General features: G+C 43.8%; 1 protein-coding gene, 1 long non-coding RNA gene and 1 gene segment (V, D, J or C); all 3 read left to right on the top strand.

The window, feature by feature from the left end:
• The window catches only part of LOC130201706 (papilin-like), a 56749-nt gene that overhangs the window by 29948 nt on the left and 2896 nt on the right, over positions 1–23905 (top strand). Inside the window, 7 exon segments of the mRNA XM_056426797.1 lie at positions 1163–1510; positions 1603–1617; positions 1709–1815; positions 3921–3979; positions 4133–4279; positions 23506–23633; positions 23806–23903. Of these exon segments, the coding sequence (XP_056282772.1) occupies positions 1163–1510; positions 1603–1617; positions 1709–1815; positions 3921–3979; positions 4133–4279; positions 23506–23633; positions 23806–23903 (902 nt within the window).
• On the top strand, positions 1003–2230 carry LOC130201743 (immunoglobulin lambda constant 6-like). The segment is given in 4 exon segments: positions 1003–1510; positions 1603–1617; positions 1709–1815; positions 1992–2230. Coding segments are annotated over 4 exon segments (519 nt in total).
• LOC130201744 (uncharacterized) lies at positions 19938–20272 on the top strand. Its single transcript, XR_008833245.1, has 3 exons — positions 19938–20009; positions 20102–20116; positions 20208–20272. It is a non-coding gene; the product is annotated as an uncharacterized LOC130201744 (long non-coding RNA).

The raw sequence follows: 23905 nt of genomic DNA, 5'->3' as shown, positions 1-23905 counted from the left end.
GTCAAAGAGGAACAAAGGAGGAATAGCGGCTCAGATAAAGAGGCCGCCGGAGGTTTTGTATCGGTGGAAAGTCTCTGTGCTCCTACTGGAGGGTTTTCTTTGGAGCTGGAACTAAACTCACAGTTTTAGGTAAGAACACCTGCAGCGTCTCAGAGAAGAAGATTCTCTGTTGCTCATTTATATGCAATACTAAGAATATATTGTGAAGACATTTTATTTGATGGCTGTGAGCAAAAGTGTGAAAGAAGTGAATGGTTTTGTGAAGAACAGCGTCGTTATGTCAGGCCCACAGCAATAAAACATTTGCTCTGAGATTATTCCTCTAAAGACACTTCTTCTTATCAGCGCCTGTGAGCTCACGGAGGCTTTCTTCAGAGCTGGAATAAACTCACCGTTTTCTAAGACAGTTAAAGTGATTCGATATATATATATATACACCAACATTAATTATCAAAGAATGATATCAAATTGACATTTGAGCTCGGCAGTTCTTCTGCAGCCTCGTATCAGTGTGAACAATACAAGTCTGCTTCCTTTGGCCGTGGCACCAGACTGACAGTGTTGGGTAAGAAAATGATTTTAAAAATCGTATGCATGAATCTATATTCCTGAGCTTCTACTAAATCTGCAGAATTATAATTTTAAAAAGCATATGTTCCATCAACATAATAAAATAAATCTCTCTATCGAGCAAAACAAAGCTGCACGAGGTCAGGGCACCGACTTCATGTTCATTCATCAGTGACTCAAAGTGTTGAACTAAAGTATTCACCAAGCCGACAAGGTCTCATTCATATATCAAAGAAGTGGAATAAAATAACAAAAAGTGTGTCATATATCTGTGACATATGGTGATTGTTGTACCGTATGTGTGCTGGTTGGTAAAAGAAAATCCCACAAAAGGAAGTTAAAAAAAACCCAGGTGCTATAGGTTTAATCTGCCCTTGAAGTCAGTTCTTGACATGCGAGTCAGCGGCAGTTATCCGACTTATTCTGGAGAAGGAACCAAACTGACAGTTCTTGGTCAGATAATACATAATTGGTTATTTGTCTTGGACACCAGAACAAAAGACGCCTTGTTGTCAAAAGGTTCAGATGTCTCTTTCTGCAGGACTTTGACCCTGCAGCTTTAATTTCGTGATGTGTCCTTTTGTCCTGGCAGAACCTGGACATGACGTCAGCGGGCCGACAGTCAAAGTGCTTCGCCCTTCACCAAAGGAGTGTCAAAGCCACGGAGACCAGGAGAAGAAGAAGAAGACCATCGTGTGTGTGGCCAGTGGGTTCTACCCAGACCACGTCGGCGTGCTCTGGAAGGTCGACGGGGTGGAGGTCACCACCGGGGTGGCGACCGACAGCGCCGCTCTCCGGCACGGCAAGTCTTACAGGATCAGCAGCAGGCTGAGGGTCTCTGCCAACGACTGGTTCACAGACCAAGAGTTCACCTGCAGCGTCCGCTTCTTCAACGGGACGCACACGGAGCTCTACTCACACTCCATCCTGGGGGGGAAAGGTACGCTTCATTTGAGACACACAACCCACCTGAGCGTGTTCTCTTTGCACCGACAACAATCTGTCTCACGCTTTTATCCTTCTTCCATCAAGGAGCGCTGACCAGAGGTAAGTATCGTTTTGTACCTGAATGCATCATCGCTGCTATTTAATGTCCTGGATGTTTCCTCTTTGAGTCGTGTCACTAAACTCTCTGCAGAGAAATATCTGAGGATCGCACAGACGGCCAAACTGTCCTACGGGGTTCTCATCGTCAAGAGCGGCGTCTACGGAGCCTTTGTGGCGTTTCTGGTGTGGAGGCTTCAGGTTTGTTCCACAGGGTCTCCATGTTGCTTTCCTGGCCCTTCACCTCTTCATCCAAACTGTGTTTACTCAATTATTTAGCATTTGACATTAATTAGGCTTCCTAGATTTTAATGTGTGACTGAAGGAGTCGTAGATAAAAAGAGTTTGTGATGTCATGACATCGTGTCCTTTTGCAGAGTTCAGCCGGGAAGCAGAGCGACTGAGAGCTGAGGCCTGGACAGAAGTTCATCGAGTAGATCGTTGTGTGTTGCACTCAAATGAACTAGAGGAGCAGTTGTGTCTCTGTTTTTAAAACTGCCATGCAAATACTTTGGCCTCACATTTCTTTTAAAAATACGTAAAATAATTCTGTGTGTGTCGTCGTGGAACGCACGTTTGCTTATTTTCCGTCTAAATAAAAGTGTTTCAGAGGATCTCCGTCTGTCGTGTTCTGTCATTTCTGTACCGTCTTGTGTCCTGAGAAAGGAACAACTTGTCACCTCTCAGTGTTTCCAATGAGCCAAACTGAGAGGTGACTAAAGTTTCTCCAGTGACATTTGACTTGGTGAAATTGCATCAACTGATCTGTGTTCAGCGTTCTAAAAGATGCAATAAGTCGTGTGTGGTGAGAGAAGCTTGAGACGCTTCACGCTCTCTCCCCGAGGACAGAAGTTGTTCCTTTGAGCTCAAACGCGCTCAGCGGGAAAGTAAACGTGCGAGTCGACCGCACGCCGACAGGAAGTCGACGAGCTCGTCTGAGAACAGAAGAAGGTCAAAGCCGTCGTTGGTGAGCGAACCGGAGCGACAGAGGAGAGGAAGTGGTCGCCGAGCAGCCTGCACATCGCTAACCGACACTTTACACCCCCCCATCTCACCCCATCCTTCCTCTCCTCACTGCAAAGCAAGTCTCTGAGCGAGTCTTCATATCTCGTGCAACAGCCGTTTACATCCGGTGCAGAAATGCATTTGGACCGTCTTTTTTGTTGTTGTAGATTATAGATGTAAAATCTATTTTGTTGCAGTTGCAAACTAAATTACCAGAACAAAAACAGAAGTCAGGGAGTTTCATCATCAACAAATCATCTTCATATGAATAAGACATGATAGAAGACTATATTAAAAAAATAACATGCCATCATTTACTAAATGGTTCTGTCTAAACACACTATATATATATTATTTATACATATATATATACATATATGTATATATATTATATATGTATATATACATATATAATATATGTATATATATATTATATATATATATTTTAATCGTTAAACTTCGGGAAACTTACACAGTGAGGTACCAGTGTACTCATAGACGAGTACAGCATGGCTCAAGGCCCTGCAGTGGCGACACCTGAAGGCAGAGTGGACATGCGGACATTGCAGGTCGAGGAGCCGAGGTTTAGAGGCCCTCCGGGCTGCATGGTGAGATACGAATATGAGGGAGGCTGAAGACAACACTACTTTTTAACGTAAGGTAAAAAACGCAAATACTTTTATAGTATATAATACGTATATGAAAAAAGCGAATAACACCAAACACGCATTACATACAAATAAATAAATACGCGATAAAATATTCCGTGATTTTCAATGCGAAGGTAATTAACTTGTTTTGACTTCCCATAATGCATTTGGATCAGGGATTTAAATCCGTGGGGTTTTCCTGCCGGCGGTAACGTTATTAGAGTTATAAATTAGTATGAAGTAATATATATATACACGGTGACGAAACCCCAGAGGAATACACGCAGGTTTAATTCTGCTTCCAGTTGTCTCTCGGCTTGTGGTTGTGAAGAAAGATTCTGGTGTTAATGTTATTTTAATGACGTATTTTAGATTTACACACACAAGGTGTGGGTGTAAACCATGTGTCGGTTGTCCAGTAAACGGAGGACCGAAAGCCTCTGAGCATTGCAATTAGGATTCGTCAAACCTTCATTTGACCGACTTAAACCCCAAAGACCGAGTCGAGGCTGATGTCATGGATGATGTCAGAGGTTGTGTCTGAACATGCTGACGGCCTTTATGCACGATGTGTTAATAGCACATTATGTAAGTGACTTATGACCGGAGCATTGACCCGATTGTGTGTGTGTGTGTGTGTGTGTGTGTGTTACAGAGGGATCATCTCAGCTGGTTCATACCTCACTGCCCGGCGACGCCCCTTTGCCGCGGTGAGAACAAACCTTTCTCTTTCTCTGAATGCTCAAAAGTCTTCCGGAAAATACAAAGAAGTGAAATTGAGGAAAAAAAGGACACAAAACGAAATCCAAATCCAGTGCGGTTGATATTTGTATTCCCTCTGTCCGCGTCGTCTTCTCTCTCAGCTTCAGCATCGAGCGGTCCAGCTCGTCTTCGCTGGAGATGCGCGCCGGACAAACCGCCAGACTGTCCTGCACCGTCGTCCCCCGGGCGGCTCTCCGGACCGTCAGCATCCAGTGGACGAAAGATGGCCGCTCCCTCAGTGACTCCAGGTCCATATCCCATAAAGTCAAGATGTGGTGCAGTTAATAACCAGAACAATTACATCTAGAACGGGCACTCGGTAGAGCGCATACCGTCGCATATCACAAGATTGGGCATTGAATTATGAACATTTTGGCATTAGTTGCATGGCAATTGGATATAAATTGATAAAAAGACGATTTTGACCTTTTCATGCCCTTAACCTTGACCTTTGACCCGATCAATCCCAAAATCTAATCAAATGGTCCCCGGATAATAACCAATCATCCCACCAAATTTCATGTGATTCGTTTATTTTTGATATGCTAGTAAATACTATACAAACAACACACGGCATCAAAATACAACCTTCAAAGATTTTCAATGCGAAGGTAATGAAGTTGTCATTTCCATCTTTTCTGATAATACTAAAATATTGTTTTTGAATGCAGGACTTGTACTTGTCATGAAGTATTTCAGGCTGTTACTTCACCTTTACCCTTACTAATAAGTAATTCCACCATCTATTATATCAGACAAGTTCATTGCATTTATAATAGAACAGATTATATTTATCACTGGTATCATTATATATTTTTACAAACTGAATATTTTGTTATTTTCTGTCAAAACAGTGATGCTTTTCATTATTTTCCTCTTCAAGACCCCAGCCACTTCCATCTGAATCTGATATGCCTTCGGCATTCAAAGGCTTTTTTCTTTCGTCCAGATGATCTATATTGTTTCCCACAAATAGAACTGGCAAATCATTTGTTCCCCTCATAATTATGATGTAACCACGTGTCCTCCGTCCTGCTTGCGCACACACCAAAGTCTCTGAGCCTTCCTGGAGGTCAGATTCATCAGACAACATACACTGATGTTCCTCTGGCAGGAGGCCCTCTCTCACATTGTGTTAGAATGGAAGAATCTTTTCATCATGTCTCATGAGAAATCGATGAACGGGTGAAGCTGCAGGCAGCCAAGCCGCACATGACTTTGAGCCATCACATGCCAGAATATCAATCCAATAATAATGGGTGTTACGGTTTAATCGCATAATCGGTCGACGCCGGCCGCAGTCACGACGGTCGTCGAAAAAATATGTTAGAGAACACGAGCAGCAACCGCGTTCTGTTTAATTGTGTAATAGTAAGTCAAACCCTATATACACAATGAATATATACTACAATTAAACAACATTCACTAGGGTAGAAGACGAGCTTTTTCCTTATTTTCAACGGTCGTCAGAATTGCTCACAACGGTTTGATCAAGTCAGTTTTAAAGTCGCTGTTACGACAACGGTCGCTTAAACCGTAACACTGCTCCTTCAATTTGAACACTGGGGACAACAAGGAATATCATATCATATTTCATATCTCATATATCATATATATATTTCATACTACACACAGTACCAAATCGTTCAAAAGCAACAACAACAAAAGACTTGAACCACGGAAGCCCCATCCTTTCACTTTCAGCCATCTCGATTAAGGAGACCAGTTCGAGAGGAAGCAACAAACATAATCCTGAGTAACTCGTCTCGTGATGATGATGATGAGACTTCCTGCCCCAGCAACAAAATCCCGACTGGTTCCGCTAAAGCGACGCCTTTCCAGCTGTGGCCTCCACTTCAGAATCATCTGTGCCAACTCATTCTCAGCCGGTGGTCATAGTTCAGGTCCCGCCCAGCCTCCCTCGAGCTCATCGGAGGTCGGGGTGAAGCGCGTCGCCTGCAGACGCACGCAGCATCCGACCGTGATGTTGTGGTACCAGCAACACGCGCCACGGGCCACGCTTCGACACTCATCGGATACCACGGGCGAATTCGGCAAAGACAACTTGAAGAGCCAAGCTTCAAAGTATTTTGTTAGTCATTTGAGTGAAGGATCAAAAGAGCCGCTTCATAACCCAATTAAAGGGCACCTGAACACACCGCCATTATTACCTTCTGTGCAGCTGTCGGGCACAGTGCAGCAAACATGCATCCGCCTCTGGAGGCAAACCTCTAGGCTCAAAAGCGAGGAGATCAAAGTGCACACGCCCCACGCGAAAGTTGCAAAGAGTTTTACTTTTGCCAACTTTTCACCCCTTTTTAAAAGAAACGTTATACTTGTTTTATGAATAAGATCCTTTTCTGCCCTGCGGACAAAGTAACAGCTCGTCACCTTTAATTATATATATATATATATATAAATATATTTATATATATATATTTGTATATATACACACATACAAACATATATATATATACACACATACATACATACATACACATATAAGGCCACAGACAACATATATACATACATATATGGTTCTTGAAATAAGTTTAATTTGAGAAACTATAGGGCACCCTATAAGCTCGATAGCTTCAGCCCGACCCTTTCGGTCAGCCACTTTCTTCTTTTGTTGAATTCTGATTGTTGTATATTTTGCTGATCGAAATAAACTAAACTCAAACTCAAATCAATATATTTTGAGATATTTCACAATCAAAATAAAGCACAGACCAAATGAAAGTAGTTTTTTTGTGAAACGGTGAACTTTTCTATTCCTCGAGTTGCCCACCCTCGATAAAATTGTAATTGTTGTCATTGAACAAGCGGGAAAGTTTCCCAACCTTTCAGGAGCAGGAAGACTGAATTGAAGACAGTTTCTCTGTTCAAACTTTTTCTAAAACATCACTTCCTGTCCCCGCCTCTCAGAGCCACAAGCTGAGAGACTCGAGCAGTTCTTCTCAGCTTCTGACATGTCGTCTGCTTCATCGTTTCAAACAAAAATGTACCTCGCCTTCCTTCGCATTGCCTTGGATCTGTTCTGGTGTCAGGTAAGCACTCGTAATTTTTTTCAACACATTTTAATTTCAACGTTTTATCCAAATCTGTTTTAGATATGCTCCCGTCATTCGCTGCTGCTAATTCAGCTGCTTTTGCACTATTTCATATGATTCCATTTCCCCACAGGTTCTCTGTCTCAGTGAGCAGGTAAACACCAGACTCCAGCTGAGATGTAATTACAAACCCAAAGAGAACGCCCACCCATCAGCTGCTCACACAGCATTCAGTACTACGATAAGATCCCTCTGGTACAAACAAAGAAAAAGCGAGCAAACAACTGCAGTTCCTGGGACACATGTTTCAAACCCACAGCAACCCAGAGGGAGGACTGGGTGTGAAGATGGAGCAGGAGTGCAGATGAAAACCAAACACTAACAATTGAAGGACCTCGGCCTGAACAGCAGTGTCGTGTGTACTTCTGTGCCGCTCCAGCCAACACAGTGCTTCACATCACGGCACCCTCGGCACAAAAAACCTCCTCATCACACACATTTCTTTCATCTCTGCATCTGTTATCACGGCCTGTACCTGTGTTCCTTCCTCTCAGAAGGTGGCAGTACGTCTCACATGATGGTTAGAACCTGTAGGTATATTTTTTCAGATGTCTATGTTCTTCCGTTTGTTTTTATTCATCAGTGCTTTATAAAATATACCGTAAAGCTGGCCTGTGCTTTAAAAAAAAGAAGCCAAGATTGCGTGAGCCAGAGCGCCGAATTCTAGGCTTCAAAACGTCAGTCCACAACTACTTCTTATTCTATTGGTTTAACAGTGCTACATACCCTCCGGCTTCCTCAGTGAAACCACACTCACACGTTGTCATCTGTGTTACGGCTCACAGCTCTGCACCTGGAAAGAGACAATCTGACGGTTAGATTCTACAACCAGTGTTGGTCTTTCTTCTACAGTTTGGATCAGGGATCATAACAGGAGGGTCCTTTCCGCAGAGCAATGTCTCCAACCTCCCATTATAAAAGATAGTCACCGGGTCTGCTGTGGCTGCTTCTCATGAACACCGCTGATGACTCGAAAGTTCGCCACAATTGTAACAGTTGTGTGTGATGTAAATCAGAAAACATATGTTTTATGTTTTTACATTGGGCAATTATACAACCAGTTTTTCGCTCAATGTGGCTTTCTGTATTAAATCCTGTGTTTTTCCCACAGATCAAGTGAAGAGTTTGAGCCATCACATGCCAGAATAGTCAATCGAATACAGTCGGTAGTTGCGGTTCGAAAAGCGACCGTGTTAATTAACTGGCGACTTTTGAACCGGGACGCGTTGACCGTTGAATGATTGTTACGACGTGGATTCGCTAGCGAAAAATAAGTTAGAACGTATAGCTTGTCCTCGTGAATGCCTCTTGGTTTAATTGTGTAATCGTGTCAAACCCTTATATACATACTAATATATACTATACAAATTAAACAATGGCATTCACGAGGTGAGCACTACGTGTTTTCCCTATTTTCAACGGGTCGTCAGTATCACTACTAACGACGGACGCGTTCGGTTTAAAGTCGCCAGCTAACACGGTCACTATTTCAAACCGTAACCCGGTCTCAACCTTCTTCTCCCGCACAGTCACACTACCTCGCCGGTGTAGGTGTATCCAATTAAATTGAGACCTCCATGTTGGCTGGTACAGCATTATGTGAAGTTTGGCGCCATTATACCGCATTTAATTTCTTCCCGATTGTTACGGTTTGAAAGCGACCGTGTTAACTGGCAACTTCAAACCGAACGCGTCCGTCGTAACTACAACAACGGGCGCGTCCGGTTCAAAGTCGCCAGTTAACATGACAACTAACTCAAACCGTAACACCGCCTCCGCAGAGAAGGCATCCAGACAGGAGCCTGATTATTCCCGTCATGACTCTTTTCAGACCTTCGGTTGTGTGTTTCTGCGCTGCAGGCAATACGGTGATGTAAGTCCTCAATGTTAGCTGGCAAGGACCTGCAAACACAAAGTAAACAAAAGCCGAAACATCAACCGTGATGTGTCACAGTAAAAAGCTCACCTTGGCCACGCGTCATGCAGTGACTTCCGGTCATCTTGAGAGAGGAAAGTGACGTCTTCGGGAAGAGAAGAGGACAGACATTTTGAGACAAAAGGACCAGCTAACGAGCAAAGAACAGGGTTATGCTCCTTCATGGCCGCCAGGAGGCGACGTGACTCAACTGTTTGGATTAAACCCGTTTATTAAACGCGACACAAGCTGTGATGAATGTTTATGGCGCACTCTTTAGGGGTTTAATGCATTAAATTCTTTCTTATTCTTGTCCTGATAAGCAGTAAAGGCCAGCGTGGAGAAGCAGAGGGGGCGGGGCAATGTCAGTTTAATGAGACACATATTCAGGATTGACCAATCACGTTACACCAAGGCCCACCCCTTCCACAGTAGGTAAGTTCCACCTTGGAGCCTTCATTCGTGACAGAAACTGGGAATGGCGTCCAGGAACCAACGTTAGGAAATAATTACATAATCATTATTGAATGGTATAATATAAAACACAAAACACAAGACGGACCAAGTCTCTCGCTTTCTTAATGAGTTTTAGAAATAACTTTTCGGTCCCAATGTGATGTGTGATCAATGTGACCTCATGGTTTATTTGTGCTGAACAGAGCGATGTGTGAATCATTTCTCTGGGAGGAGGATCATGGCTGACATGTTTATCCACGGGCTTTTATCTGCACAACTAACTTCTACACTCAGGTGAGTTTTGAGCGTTAACTCATCGGCGGATGTGCCCCCGACATTGTTTGAATGATCCAGTTTTACGCATCATTTATGCAAGTTAACAGTTTGCACATCGAGTTGAGGCACAATAAAAATGTCATCTTTTTTGTGCTTTAGGTCTCACTGTTGTGTTCTTCAGTCTGAGATCGGACATCCCACCCGGGACTCACGGTGACCTTTGTGTATAAAATCAGAGTGTCTCCCTCAGTTCACTGGGTGTAAAGAGAAAAAGACCAGCAGAGACGTCCCTCCCTCTTCTTCAAACCAACAGAGACCAGGTCCTCCTCCTTCCGCCACTCTCGCTTTTTCTCCAGCCTAACCAGAAACAGCAGCAGCAGTCGGGTTGGAGGCCTGACCTGAACACCCTCACAGAGGATGGAAAGCTGAGATATGGAGAGGCTGGGTGGGGGAGGAGAGAGGAGAAGAGACTTCAGGTTTTGGTGGTGATGCTTTTCTCTCACACGTGGGGACTGAGGCCCACGGTGATACAATCCCATAGAGCCGCTGCACAAAAACCTCCTCCCATTGACACCCAGTGTGGAGACCACCACATGCTACCTGGGCAGAAGCATCAATATTCTGAAGGTGTGTACGCTGTCGGGCCGAACTGGAACCAGAGAGAGGCAACAGTCCATGCGGTGAATCCGGGCCAAATATAGCATATTTTTTAAACCAGTTGGGAAGTTAACTGGGATGCTTCTTTCATTCATCCTGACAGCAGCGTAAATGGCATTGGACGTTGCGAAGTTTCGTCCTGTATGTTGAAACTTTTCTTCCTCCTGATTATCACCTGTGTCACGATCACCATGGGACGCTTTTGACCTTTTCGCGGACGGATCACGTTTCGAAAGGGAACCAAACTCACTGCTTTAGGGTATCTCGTTTACGTTGATGTTTGTTCACCATTATTGCATTATTGGCAAAACCTTCCAAACACAGTTTCGTTAGTAAACAGAGAACTACCTGTGAGTTTTACAACAGTATCTTCTGCACTGTGACTTGCAAACGAAGCTCACTGGAAAAGGAACCAAATTACTGCTTTTGCAAGTCGCGATCGTCTGACAAACACGTGATAGATTTGTCATTCGTGATGCAAGCAAACAAACGAATGTAACGTAGAAACCGCTCGGGCCTTTTGATGTTAAGCAGCGCTGTGTCTACCACGCAGTCGACACATCGCAGTCTTATTACCACGCAGCCTTGCTTCGGCCAGGGAACCAAACTTACGGTTCTCGTGTGTTGGGATCAAAAGTCATAATTCACTGGTGTAAAAAGTAAAAACAAGTAAAAGTCGTTTGGTGTTTGGGGAAAAAGTTTTGTGTCACACAAGTTAAAAATCAGAATGCAGTGCAATACATGTTGATTTAAATTTAAAAGAAGAAAACAAACATTTAAATAATTCATTTGAAAAGCAGCCAAAGACCCTAAAGTCGTATTCACAGTCATGAGTTGGGGTGTGAGAGATGCAAGTTAAATGGGCAACAACACAGCAACTGCTCAGCAGTTGTTGGTTTAATGTCAAGGAAAGTTAAGAGGTGGAGGTTAGAACATTTGACCTTTTTTATGCTCACTCAGTGATGAAGTTTCAGCGTCAGCAGAACAGCAGAGGCTCAGATAAAGAGGCAAGCGCTTGAGGTTTTGTACCGGTGAGTTCTGTTCGGAGGGTTTTCGACCCGAACTAAACTCACGTTTAGGTAAGAACATCTGCAGCGCCTCAGAGAAGAAGATTCTCTGTTGTCGCTATTTATATGCAATACCAGAATATATTAGCAACATTTTTATTTGATGGCTGTGAGCAAAGTGTGAAAGAATGCAGATCGCCAGTTTGTATGTACAGAACAAAGTCGTCCATGTTTCTCCAGGAGAAGTACAGCAATAAAACATTTGGCTCATGCCAGATTATTCTCTGAAGACACTTCTTTTCTTATCAGCTAGGAGACGTGAGCTCAGGCGGAGGTTTTCTTCAGAGCTGAATAAACTCACCGCTCGGTAAGACAGTTAGTGATTCGATATATATATATATAACCAACACACTATCTAAAGAACAAGAATGGGCCTGACATTTTTGAGCTCGGCAGTTCTTCTCGCAGCTCGTATCAGGAACAATACAAGTCTGTTTCCTTTGGCCGCACCAGACCTGACAGTGTTGCAGAAAATGCTAACAAATCGTATGGCGAATTCCAGATCTCGGAGAGTTTACCAAATTCGCAGTATACTTTAAAAAGTGTTCGAACATCAACGAATAAAATAAATCTCTATCTACACAACAAAGCTGCACGAGGTCAGGCACCCACTTCATGTTCATTCATCAGGTGACTCAAAAGTGTTGAACCGAAAGTATTCACCGCCTAATAAGCAATCTCATATCTATGCTATCAATGAAGTGAATAAACAACCGTGCGTGCTCATATACCCGGGACATCTGCGATTGTTGAACCGTATGTGTTGACAAAAAAGAAAGCTCCACAAAAGGAAGTAAAAAAACAGATGTTATAGGTTGACCTGCCCTTGAAGTCGCTCCTGACATGCAGTCAGCGGCAGTTATCCTTTAACTTATTCTGGAGAAGGAACCAAACCGGACAGTTTCTGGTAAGATAATGTCAATTGGTTATTTGTCTTGACACCAGAACAAAGACGCCTGTTGTCAAAGGTTCAGATGTTCTTTCTGCAGACTTTGACCGCAGCTTTGATTGCGGATGTGTCCTTTTGTCCTGGCAGAACCTGGACATGACGTCACGGGTCGACAGTCAAAGCCGCTTCACCAAAGGGAGGTCAAAGCCATCGAGAGAAGAAGAAGACCTGTCGTGTGTACAGCCGCCCAGACCACGCCGGGCGCGTTTCCGGTCGACGGGTGGAGGTCACCACCGGGTGGCGACCGACAGCGCCGCCCGCACGCAAAATGGAAGGCAGCAGGCCGAGGTCTGCCAACGATTGGTTCACAGACCAAGAGTTCACCTGCAGCCAGCCCGCTTTCTTCAACGGGAATAACGGAGCTCACCACACCATCCTGGGGGGGAAAGGTACGCTTCATTTGAGACACACAACCCACCTGAGCGTGTTCTCTTTGCAGCGACAATGATGCTTAAACTACTAAATTCTCGGCTGAAAACATACTTAAACTAGAACGGGCACTCGGTAGAGCGCATACCTTCGCATATCACAAGATTGGGCATTGAATTATGAACATGTTGGCATTAGTTGCATGCCAATTGGATAACAATTGACCGTATATGGTATGGTAAAAAGAAGATTTTGACCTTTTCTTGACCTTGACCTTTGACCCGATCGATCCCAAAGTCTAATCAAATGGTCCCCGGATAATAACCAATCATCCCACCAAATTTCATGCGATTCGGTTTACAACTTCTTTTGTTACGCGAATAACACGCATACAAATAAATAAATAAATAAATAAATAAATACACAGCAATCAAAACATTACCTTCCGCATTTTCAATGCGAAGGTAACTAGAACGGGCACTCGGTAGAGCGCATACCTTCGCATATCACAAGATTGGGTATTGAATTATGAACATTTTGGCATTAGTTGCATGCCAATTGGATAAAAATTGACCGCGCTATGGTAAAAAGATGTTGACCTTTTCCTGACCTTGACCTTGACCTTTCACCCGATCGATCCCAAAATCTAATCAAATGGTCCCCGGATAATAACCAATCATCCCACCAAATTTCAAGCGATTCGGTTTCATACTTTTTTAGTTATGCGAGTAACACGCATACAAATAAATAAATAAATACACGGCGATCAAAACATAACCTTCCGCATTTTCAATGCGACGGTAATTACATTCCGTGACTCAACAACAGTAGTATTTATAATGTACAGACAAGAATGCATAATAAACGCTGTTCGTCTACACTCTACAGGTCCAAGTGCTCGGGATCATTTGCTTCTGTCTTGCTCTCCTACTTGACCAATCGTGTTTAACAAACGAGGTTCGGACCGCCCCATCCTTGCATGATGCAACTAATGCCAAAATGTTCATAATTCAATGCCCAATCTTGTGATATGCGAAGGTATGCGCTCTACCGAGTGCCCGTTCTAGTTTGTTTATGTGTTTGTTTTTTTACTTCTCTTTATACATTGAAATATGTTTATGTGAGATTCTGAACACTAATAAAATATTATTTTTTTAAATAAAAAAAAAGTTCATCTCTTAGTTCTACAAATAAACCATAATATAGGATTGCATCAAGTGTTGTAAATAGTTTTAAAGTGGTGAACTGGCGCACGTGGAAGCTGAACAAAAAACCCTGGGAGTGCCGTTAGTCCGTGATGAAATAAAATAGAAATATTTTCATTTCTTAATAAATAAAAAAAGGTGATTCCAGCAAGTGCCTTTTTAAGAGCAGATTTTTGATAAGATAATATTGTGATTATTCCTACTCTGTACTCTAACTGAATATGTTCCCTGACATTTGTATTTAAATGGAGTTGTATCCTAATCATTTTGGTTCAACACTGCTAAATTCTACATTGTCATTTTTAATTCCAATAAAGATTCAAACCTACAATTTGGCTAGAAATGGAGAGTGACGATAAAAATTAAAATAAGTTCATTCTTGACATGGAAACCTGGAAAAGAATGATCTTAACTCGAGGTCCCCTAACTGGACCCTCGGTGCATAACCAGAGACCATAGTCTCCTTGAGTTAAGACAATTAAGTCAAACTTTATGTCTTCATTCCTTATTACGAGTTTGTGTTAAAACATTATCAAACGTGTATTTAACTTTATTTATCTTAAGAATGCAAAAATCCAACATGCAACACAAGAATCATCAAACATGCGAGTCTAATGAACCCTATTAATGGTGATGTTTTCCCCACAGATCAAGTGAAGAGTTTGAGCCATCACATGCCAGAATAGTCAACGACAGGGGTCCCCAACCCCCGGGCCGCGGCCCGGTACCGGTCCACGGCTTGGTTGGAACCGGACCGCGGAAAAAAAGTGAATAAATGAAGTTTTAATTTATTTATTTTTAATCAGTCGGAAAATTATATTATTTTGACAAAGGACCGGATACCCGTGTGTACGTCTGAGCCGCGTTCAGGAGTCTTAAAGTTCGGGTTTATCGCTGCAGGCGAGTCTCACGCGCCGAACCCTCTGCTGGCGGCACATTTCAGTGACAAAGAATCTTAAAACATATTCAACCTGCTCAATGAATCCTGTCACTTCAGGGAAATGACAACTGTTTTCAAGTTGGCCGATAAAGTCGCTGCTGTGTGGGCGAGTGAACAGCGGAATATTCTACATGTTTCAGACGTTGACCGGGTGGAAGACGCTTTTAAAAGAGTTTGAGCGGTACTCCAACCACAAAAGACCCGACTGCAAAAGAATAGACCTGCAACCCATTTGTAAACAAACCCACCCGGTGAATCGAGCCCGTCCGAGCTAGAAGAACATGTGTTGGAGATGCAAATGACGGTGGCCTGAAGGGACATTTCACACAACATCTCTGCCTGTTCTAATGACAGCGACCAGAACTCGGTTAGGAGCAGCGGACCAAACACACGTCTGTGTCGCCGTCTCCATCAGCGGCTCGTTGCAGGTAAACAAGCGCACGGCTCACACTCGGCGTAATGATGAGTTGTAGTTTTGGCACTTTATGCCCTTCGTATACTTATATGACGTCATATTTATTATGTCATTTATATTGCCGGTCCGTGAAAATAATTTCTGCCACGGAAAACCGGTCCGTGGCTCAAAAAAGGTTGGGGACCGCTGGTCAACGACACAGCCGGTGTTCCGGTTTAAGAAGCGACCGTGTTAACTGGCGACTTTGAATCGGACGCGTCCGTCGTAACTACAACAACAACGGGCGCGTCCGGTTCAAAGTCGCCAGTTAACACGGTAACTTCTTAAACCGTAACACCGGTTCAAGAGAAGGCATCCAGACAGGAGCTCTGATTATTCCCCGTGTGACTCTTTCAGACTCGGTTGTGTGTTTCTGCGCTGCAGGTACACAGTGATGTAGTTAGCTTCGCCTCACGTTAGCTAAGACAAGGACACAAGCACAAAGTAAACAAAGCCGAAACATCAACTCGCATGTCAAGAAGTAAAAGCTCACCTTGGCCACGTCATGCAGTGACTTCCGGTCATCTTTGAGAGGAGTGACGTCTTCGGGAAGAGAAGAGTGGACAGACATGTTTGAGACAAAATGACCAGCTAACGAGCAAAGAACAGGGTTATGCTCCTTCATGGCCGCCAGGAGGCGACGTGACTCAACTGTTTGGAGTAAACCCGCTTATTAAACGCGACTCAAGCTGTGATGAATGTTTATGGCGCACTCTTTAGGGGTTTAATGCATTAAAATGTTTATTATTCTTGTCCTGATAAGCAGTAATGGCCAGCGTGGAGAAGCAGAGGGGGCGGGGCAATGTCAGTTTAAGGAGACACATATTCAGGATTGACCAATCACGTTACACCAAGGCCCACCCCTCCACAGGTGTGTTCACGGAGCCTCATTCGTGACAGAAACTGAACAAGGCTCCATGAACCAACGTTAGGAAATACTTGTTTACATAATCATTATTGAATTTATAATATAAAACACAAAAACACAAGACGGACTCCGAAGTCTCATTTCTTAATGAGTTTTTGGAAATAACAACAATCGCCCCAATGTGATGTGATCACGTGACCTCATGGTTTATTTGTGCTGAACAGCGCGATGTGAATCATTTCTCTGGGAGGAGGATCATGGCTGACATGTTTATCACGGGGCTTTATCTGTCGCTTCTTCTACACTCAGGTGAGTTTTGGGCGTTAACTCATCGTGGATGTGCCCCCGACATGTGCTTGAATGATCCAGTTTCTACGCATCATTTATGCAAGTTTACAGTTCTGTACATCGAGTTGAGGCACAATAAAAAATGTCATATTTTTGTGTGCTTTTGGTCTCACGGTTGTAGTTCTTCAGTCTGGAGATCAGACATCCCACCCGGGACTCACGGTGACCTTTGTGTGTAAACGAGTGTCTCCTCAGTTCACTGGGTGTAAAGAGAAGTGTGACCAGCAGAGACGTCCCTCCCTCTCTTCAAACCAACAGAGACCAGGTCCTCTCCTCCTTCCCGCCTCTCGCTTCTTTTCTCAGCCGAACCAGAAACAGCAGCAGTCGGGTTGGAGGCCCGACCTGAACAGCTGCTCCCTCACAGAGAGATGGAGGCTGAGATATGGAGAGGCTGGGTGGGGGGAGGAGAGAGGAGAAGAGACTTCAGGTTTTGGTGTGATGCTTTCTCACCGTGGGGACTGGGGGGCCCACGGTGATACAATCCCATAGAGCCGCTGCACAAAAACCTCCTCCCATTGACACCCAGTGTGGAGACCACCACATGCTACCTGGGCAGAAGCATCAATATTCTGAAGGTGTGTACGCTGTCGGGCCGAACTGGAACCAGAGAGGCAACATTCATGGGTGAATTGGCTACAAATATATATTTTTTTAAACAAGTTGTGAAGCACTGGGATGCTTCTTTCATTCATCCTGACAGCAGCAACACATTTGGACGTTATGAAGCTCGTCCTGCATGTTGAAACCTTCTTCCTCCTCTGGATTATCACTCTGTGTTTCAACACGACGGTTATGGGACGTTTTGAGACCTTCAGCGTGACGCTGGATCACAGCTGACTCTGGAAAGGGAACCAAACTCACTGTTTAGGGTAAGTAGCATCTCCCTGCTGCAGTTCACTGGCACAACAGTTGAACTGTTGCTATGGAAGTAAAGCAAAACAACTGTTGATGGTAAAGCTGAGATATTGAGCCGAAGTGAAAACACTGATCTACACTGAGCCTGCTTACTTTGGCCAAGGAACCAAACTCACTGCTTTAGGTCAATATCTCAGTTTATTATTGAGGTTTGTTCAATGCATTATTGCATTATTGGTAAAAACCTTCCAAACACAGTCAGGTTTGCAAACAGAGAACGACTCAGGAGTCTCATGCTCAGTATCTCTGCACTGTGACGATGCAAACGAAGCTCACTTTGGAAAAGGAACCAAACTCACTGTTTTGGGTAAGTCCCGGATCGTCTGATGGAACACATGTGATAGATTTGTCATTCCGGTGATGCATAAACAAACGTAATGTAACGTAGAGTTCAAGTTCAGCTCGAGGCCTTTTTGATGTTAAGCTTAAGCGCTGTGTCTATTACAACGCAGCCTATTTCGGCCAGGGAACGAAACTGACGGTTCTCGGTAAGTTAGACTTCAAACCTTCTCATAATTCACTGGTGTGTAAAAAGTAAAACAAGTAAAAGCCGGTTTGTTGTCTGGGGAAAAAAAGTTTTGTGTCACATTAAAGTTAAAAATCAGAATGCAGTGCAATACATGTTGGATTTAAATTTGAAGAAGAAAAAAAACGTTGAATACAATAAAGACCATTTGAAAGCAGCTAAAGACGCAAAGTCAAATATATGTTGTATCTCCAGCCGTTGAGTTGGGGCAGTGAGAGAGACGTGTGTATTAAATACAGCAACAGCACAGCACCGTTCAGCAGCTGTTGGTTTTTAATGTCAAGGAAAGTTACATTTAAGAGGTGAAGGTGAGGAACATTTGACTCTTTTATACCCACTGAAGTCGATGAAGTTCTTGAAGCAGTCAAAGAGGAACAAAGGAGGAATAGCGGCTCAGATAAAGAGGCCGCCGGAGGTTTTGTATCGGTGGAAAGTCTCTGTGCTCCTACTGGAGGGTTTTCTTTGGAGCTGGAACTAAACTCACAGTTTTAGGTAAGAACACCTGCAGCGTCTCAGAGAAGAAGATTCTCTGTTGCTCATTTATATGCAATACTAAGAATATATTGTGAAGACATTTTATTTGATGGCTGTGAGCAAAAGTGTGAAAGAAGTGAATGCAGACGTCAGTTTGTGGCGGTACAGAACAGCGTCGTCCATGTTCTCCAGGAAAAGTACAGCAGCAATAAAACATTTGGCTCTATGATTATTCCTCTAAAGACACTTCTTCTTATCAGCGCTGTGAGACGTGAGCTCACAGGCGGAGGCTTTCTTCAGAGCTGGAATAAACTCACCGTCCTCGGTCAGACAGTTAAAGTGATTCGATATATATATATATATATACACCAACATTAATTATCTAAAGAATGATATCAAATTGACATTCTGAGCTCGGGCAGTTCTTCTCGTGCAGCCTCGTATCAGTGTGAACAATACAAGTCTGCTTCCTTTGGCCGTGGCACCAGACGGACAGTGTTGGGTAAGAAAATGATAAAAAATCGTATGCATGAATCTAGATTCCTGAGCTTCTACTAAATCTGCAGAATTATAATTTTTAAAAAAAAGCATCTGTTCCAGAAACGTAATAAAACAAATCTCTCTATCGAGCAAAACAAAGCTGCACGAGGTCAGGGCACCGACTTCATGTTCATTCATCAGTGACTCAAAGTGTTGAACTAAAGTATTCACCAAGCCGACAAGGTCTCATTCATATATCAAAGAAGTGGAATAAAATTTAAAAAAGTGTGTCATATATCTGTGACATCTGGTGATTGTTGTACCGTATGTGTGCTGGTTGGTAAAAGAAAATCCCACAAAAGGAAGTAAAAAAAAAAAACAGGTGCTATAGGTTTAATCTGCCCTTGAAGTCAGTTCTTGACATGCGAGTCAGCGGCAGTTATCCGACTTATTCTGGAGAAGGAATCAAACTGACAGTTCTTGGTAAGATAATAAATAATTGTTTATTTGTCTTGGACACCAGAACAAAAGACGCCTTGTTGTCAAAGGTTCAGATGTCTCTTTCTGCAGGACTTTGACCCTGCAGCTTTAATTTCGTGATGTGTCCTTTTGTCCTGGCAGAACCTGGACATGACGTCAGCGGGCCGACAGTCAGTGCTTCGCCCTTCACCAAAGGAGTGTCAAAGCCACGGAGACCAGGAGAAGAAGAAGAAGACCATCGTGTGTGTGGCCAGTGGGTTCTACCCAGACCACATCGGCGTGCTCTGGAAGGTCGACGGGGTGGAGGTCACCACCGGGGTGGCGACCGACAGCGCCCGCCTCCGCACGGCAAGTCTTACAGGATCAGCAGCAGGCTGAGGGTCTCTGCCAACCACTGGTTCTACAGACCAAGGTTCACCTGCAGCGTCCGCTTCTTCAACGGGACGCACACGGAGCTCTACTCACACTCCATCCTGGGGGGGAAAGGTACGCTTCATTTGAGACACACGACCCACCTGAGCGTGTTCTCTTTGCACCGACAACAATCTGTCTCACGCTTTTATCCTTCTTCCATCAAGGAGCGCTGACCAGAGGTAAATATCGTTTTGTACCTGAATGCATCATCGCTGCTATTTAATGTCCTGGATGTTTCCTCTTTGAGTCGTGTCACTAAACTCTCTGCAGAGAAATATCTGAGGATCACACAGACGGCCAAACTGTCCTACGGGGTTCTCATCGTCAAGAGCGCCCACGGAGCCTTTGTATGCGTTTCTGGTGTGGAGGCTTCAGGTTTGTTCCACAGGGTCTCCATGTTGCTTTCCTGGCCCTTCACCTCTTCATCCAAACTGTGTTTACTCAATTATTTAGCATTTGACATGAATTAGGCTTCCTAGATTTTAATGTGTGACTGAAGGAGTCGTAGATAAAAAGAGTTTGTGATGTCATGACATTGTGTCCTTTTGCAGAGTTCAGCCGGGAAGCAGAGCGACTGAGAGCTGAGGCCTGGACAGAAGTTCATCGAGTAGATCGTTGTGTGTTGCACTCAAATAAACTAGAGGAGCAGTTGTGTCTCTGTTTTTAAAACTGCCATGCAAATACTTTGGCCTCACATTTCTTTTAAAAATACGTAAAATAATTCGTGTGTGGAACGCACGCTTGCTTACTTTCCGTCTAAATAAAAGTGTTTCAGAGGATCTCCGTCCTGTCGTGTTCTGTCATTTCTGTACTGTCTTGTGTCCTGAGAAAGGAACAACTTGTCACCTCTCAGTGTTTCCAATGAGCCAAACTGAGAGGTGACTAAAGTTCCCAGTGACATTTGACTTGGTGAAATTGCATCAACTGATCTGTGTTCAGCGTTCTAAAAGATGCAATAAGTCGTGTGTGGTGAGAGAAGCTTGAGACGCTTCACGCTCTCTCCCCGAGGACAGAAGTTGTTCCTTTGAGCTCAAACGCGCTCAGCGGGAAAGTAAACGTGCGAGTCGACCGCACGCCGACAGGAAGTCGACGAGCTCGTCTGAGAACAGAAGAAGGTCAAAGCCGTCGTTGGTGAGCGAACCGGAGCGACAGAGGAGAGGAAGTGGTCGCCGAGCAGCCTGCACATCGCTAACCTACACTTTACACCCCCCCATCTCACCCCATCCTTCCTCTCCTCACTGCAAAGCAAGTCTCTGAGCAAGTCTTCATATCTCGTGCAACAGCCGTTTACTGTCATCCGGTGCAGAAATGTGCATTTGGACCGTCTTTTTTGTTGTTGTAGATTATAGATGTAAAATCTATTTTGTTGCAGTTGCAGACTAAATTACCAGAACAAAAACAGAAGTCAGGGTGTTTCATCATCAACAAATCATCTTCATATGAATAAGACATGATAGAAGACTATATTTAAAAAATAACATGCCATCATTTACTAAATGGTTCTGTCTAAACACACTATATATATATATACATATATAATATATATACATATATATATATGTATATATATATATAATATATATATATATATATATATATTATATATATATATATTTTAATCAGTTAAACTTCCGGGGGGGAACTTTACATACAGTGTGAGGTACCCAGGGCTAAGGTAACGGCATAGGACCCCGAGCCCTACCTGCGCAGCATGGCTCAAGGGCCCCTGCAGTGGCGACACCGGCCCTGAAGGCAGAGTGGCCCCTGCAGCGCATGCGGTGGACATTGCAGGTCGAGGGCTAGCCGAGGGTTTAGAGGCCTCTCCGGGGCTGCATGGTGAGATACCACTGAATAAGGACCGAAGGAGTCTGAAGACAACACTACTTTTTAACGTAAAGATAAAAACGCAAATACTTTTATAGTATATAATATATATATGAAAAAAATAATAAATAAAATATATATTGTATTATTGCAAATACTTTTATAGTATAAAGAAATAATACACGTGTTACTACTCTCTAGGTTTTTATATAACACATCTGAATACTTTCCGTACCCACTGTATATAAATATATATATATATTAATGTGTTTTAACTCTAAATATGTCCTTCTGTACACATGACATCTATTGTTCTGTCCATCCTGGAGAGGGATCCTCCTCTGTTCTCTCCTGAAGGGTACTTCCTTTTTTCCCCCTGAAGGGTTGTTTGGGAGTTGTTCCTGATCCGATGTGAGGTCAAAGGTCAAAGGTCAGGGATGTCTATGTGTACAGATTATAAAGCACTCTGAGACACATTTCTAATTTGTGAAAATGGGCTCTACAAAAAAACTGAATTGAATTGAAAACTGAAAAGTACACCCCGCTGTCCTCCGGCAGCAGCTTCTCCACCCTCAGAGATCCGGACTGAGCGTCGCTCCTTTTCACAGGAAACTCATCCCCGCTGAAGCCACTTCCATATAAGTGTGGCGGACTCTGAGTCTTGTGAACGACCTGCCTCATTCCCTCCCCTGGCAGCTGTCTGTACCAGGTCATCTGATCAAAAGTAGCCCCCTTAGTGTGACTGCAGTCCATCGTGGCGGACTGACCCTCGAGCCCCCACAGCAGGGCGGTCTGGGCGACATCATCACCGGCTCCTAGAATGTGAAACGCATGAAGGTACCGGAAGCCAGAGAGCATCCGACACGATGTTCAACAGCAACGGTTCAAGGCCATTGTGTCGTTCCCTTTTCTCTCAGGAGGCCATGTTGGATGACGTCCATGTTCACTCAGAGAATGCAGCAGGCCTCATGTGGTGTCGGTGTGATCAGAGGTCTGGGAGTGTCACATGTCTGGTGTTCAGCCCTCCACATTGTGTCCCTGGGAGTAGACGACAAACAATACCATCACAACAGTTTGATGTTGCATTCACATCAACATCATTTAACGTTACAATAACTACACAACGTATTCGTGTGTATTCTTTCATCAGTCCGCCAGTTGATTTTATTGTAGTTTACCTGTTGTCCACGGCAACAAGATGGACCATCTGAGGAGGCCTCGTTTATTGATTATATCCATGTTCTGTCACCTCAACACACCCATAACTAGAACGGGCACTCGGTAGAGCGCATACCTTCGCATATCACAAGATTGGTCATTGAATTATGAACATTTTGGCATTAGTTGCATGCCAATTGGATAGAAATTGACCACGCTATGGTAAAAAGAAGATGTTGACCTTTTCATGACCTTGACCTTGACCTTTGACCCGATCGATCCCAAAATCTAATCAAATGGTCCCCGGATAATAACCAATCATCCCACCAAATTTCATGCGATTCGGTTGAATGCTTTTTGAGTTATGCGAGTAACACGCATACAAATACATAAATACACGGCGGAAGGTAATGAAGTTGTCATTTCCATCTTTTCTGATAATACTAAAATATTGTTTTTGAATGCAGGACTTGTACTTGTCATGAAGTATTTCAGGGCGTGTTATCGCCACCTTTTACTCCCTTACTAATAAGTAATCTACCATCTATTGGAGAGCTACATTCAGACGTATTGTGCGTCGTTGCAGGTTTACCCAGCATTCCGATGGCTCTCTGACCGTCGGCTCGCTGAAGGCCGCGGACTCCGGCGTGTACACGTGCACCGCCTCCTCCCAGCAGCAGCTGGAGCAGCGGCAGCTGCAGCTCAGAGTCCAAGGTGACCTTCATCGTCTCCGTCGATGCCGTCAGTTCACCGAAGCACCAGCAGGGGGCGCTATTTGGAACCGTTTGAGAGGATGCGCAGAATAGTTCTCTCGGAGCATTTTTTTAGGTTTAAAAAACAAATTCAACCTGATTCTTTCTTCTTCTTTTCTGTTTCTGTTGACCAGCCAACCTGAAGATCACCACAGCTCCCAATAACATCCAGGTGCCTGAAGGCAGCACCGCTCTGCTCCCCTGTGTGGTGTCAGGAGACAACGTCAAACCGGT

The sequence above is a fragment of the Pseudoliparis swirei genome, chromosome 11 (assembly GCF_029220125.1).
Source record: "Pseudoliparis swirei isolate HS2019 ecotype Mariana Trench chromosome 11, NWPU_hadal_v1, whole genome shotgun sequence".
Lineage (NCBI taxonomy): Eukaryota > Metazoa > Chordata > Actinopteri > Perciformes > Liparidae > Pseudoliparis > Pseudoliparis swirei.
This window is presented reverse-complemented; position numbering and strand designations above follow the sequence as displayed.